At 28.4% G+C, this 1,594-nt stretch overlaps 1 protein-coding gene across 3 annotated transcripts in view; it reads right to left on the reverse strand.

Moving 5' to 3' along the window:
- Window positions 1–1,594, reverse strand: part of LOC107014476 (proline transporter 2-like) — a 13,288-nt gene that overhangs the window by 10,543 nt on the left and 1,151 nt on the right. Inside the window, exon 1 of one of the 3 annotated variants that reach the window (XM_027915678.1) lies at window positions 69–137. The exons of the other annotated variants lie outside the window; for them this stretch is intronic. Coding sequence (XP_027771479.1) covers window positions 69–112 — 44 coding nt within the window. The 5' untranslated portion in view covers window positions 113–137. Of the gene's footprint in view, window positions 1–68; window positions 138–1,594 lie in introns of those variants that run through there. 3 annotated transcript variants of the gene reach the window in all.

Raw genomic sequence — 1,594 nt, forward strand, 5'->3', positions numbered from 1 at the left:
GAGGGGATATAATATGGGCAAATATGAGCCAAACGTACATTGAGGAAATTTGTGAGCCAAAAGATTACCTTAGGGATATTTGGAGGCAGAAAGATGGACAAAGGGTCGACATGCTTCTTTCTCTTTTCTTTATTGAACTATATGGAAAACATTTTATATATAGTAGAGACTCAGATTCACCATAACTTATGATTTTGTCAATAGGGGCAAAGAAAAGGCTAGCCCATTTTGGTTGTTTTGATTGGAAAAAATCATTAGGTTTTTCATTGAGCTTTGATCCCTCTTACAAAGGCTATACTTTGCAAAAGTTGTGATCCATCCAACAAATGAGCTTTTTCAAGAGTAAAATCATGTGGACTAAGGGTGTACATGAGCGGATTGATTTGAAAAAATATCAAATCAAATCATTTGTGTCGGATTTTTAAATTTATAAATCAAACCAAATTAATAAAACTCGGGTTTTTCAACCTCGGATTTTTTGGTTTTTCGGGTTGTTTCGGGGTTTTTCAGTAAAATATTCATACAAACATATAATTTACTTTTACTTCAAATATTTCTTTATTTCTATAAAAATACAACTATCTAAGGTGTTTCTTAAAAAAATAACACAAAATATGATATGATTAATGACACTAAAATATCCAGCAAAAATAATAATAATGTAGTCGTGTAAAATAAATACTAAATGATCATAATTTAAAAGTACTAAATAATGCTAAAATAAGTTTTATAAGTATTAGTTACATCACTAAATATTAAAGGAAATTAAAATTAGATTATGTACTCCTATTTTAATTGTCTAAACCAATTTAAAACTAAAGAACAAACATTTAATGTTATTGTCATTCTTAGTGTTGAATCGATTTTCTTTTTGCATTAGTATTAATTTGATTTTGATTTAAACTTTATTATAATTATCAACATTTGTGGACTATATTTCAAACTTGAAATAATATATTAAAAGATAAAAACTATGAAAAAGTATAAGAACTATTTAAAAATTATATCAAAGTAAATATGTTTATGTATAAATAAAATTTTAAAATTATATATAGTCGGGTTGGTTTGGTCTCGGGTTATTTCTTTTAAAGTTAAAACCAACCCAACCCAAATATAATCAGATTTTTGTTTAAACATCAAACCAAGTCAAACCAAATGCTAGTCGGATTTTTTTTACGGTTTGGCTCAATTGGCGATTTGATTTGATTTCCGATTCGATTTTGTACACTCCTAATGTGGACTATAAGAAAAATATAGAATCTCGTATATATAGGGTCAAAGGCTTAGAATAATATTGATTAAGAGTGTGTTTGGTATGAAGGAACAATTTTCTCATGTTTGGTTGGGACAAAAGTTTTGGAAAATATTTTCCAAATCAACTCATTTTCCTTAAAATTAAGGAAAATGACTTCCCTTCAAAAATTAAGGAAAACATTTTCCAAAACTCTCCTTCAATTTTAAATTACATTTTTTTTTGGGAAAAACAATAATTTTTTAAAAAAAGAATTTCAATTTTAAAATTTTATTTGTTTAACCCGATCCCTGACCCCCACCCACCCACCACCGGCCAGCACCCCCCCCTCCCCAACCCCAC

Source organism: Solanum pennellii, chromosome 3 (assembly GCF_001406875.1).
Source record: "Solanum pennellii chromosome 3, SPENNV200".
Taxonomy (NCBI): domain Eukaryota; kingdom Viridiplantae; phylum Streptophyta; class Magnoliopsida; order Solanales; family Solanaceae; genus Solanum; species Solanum pennellii.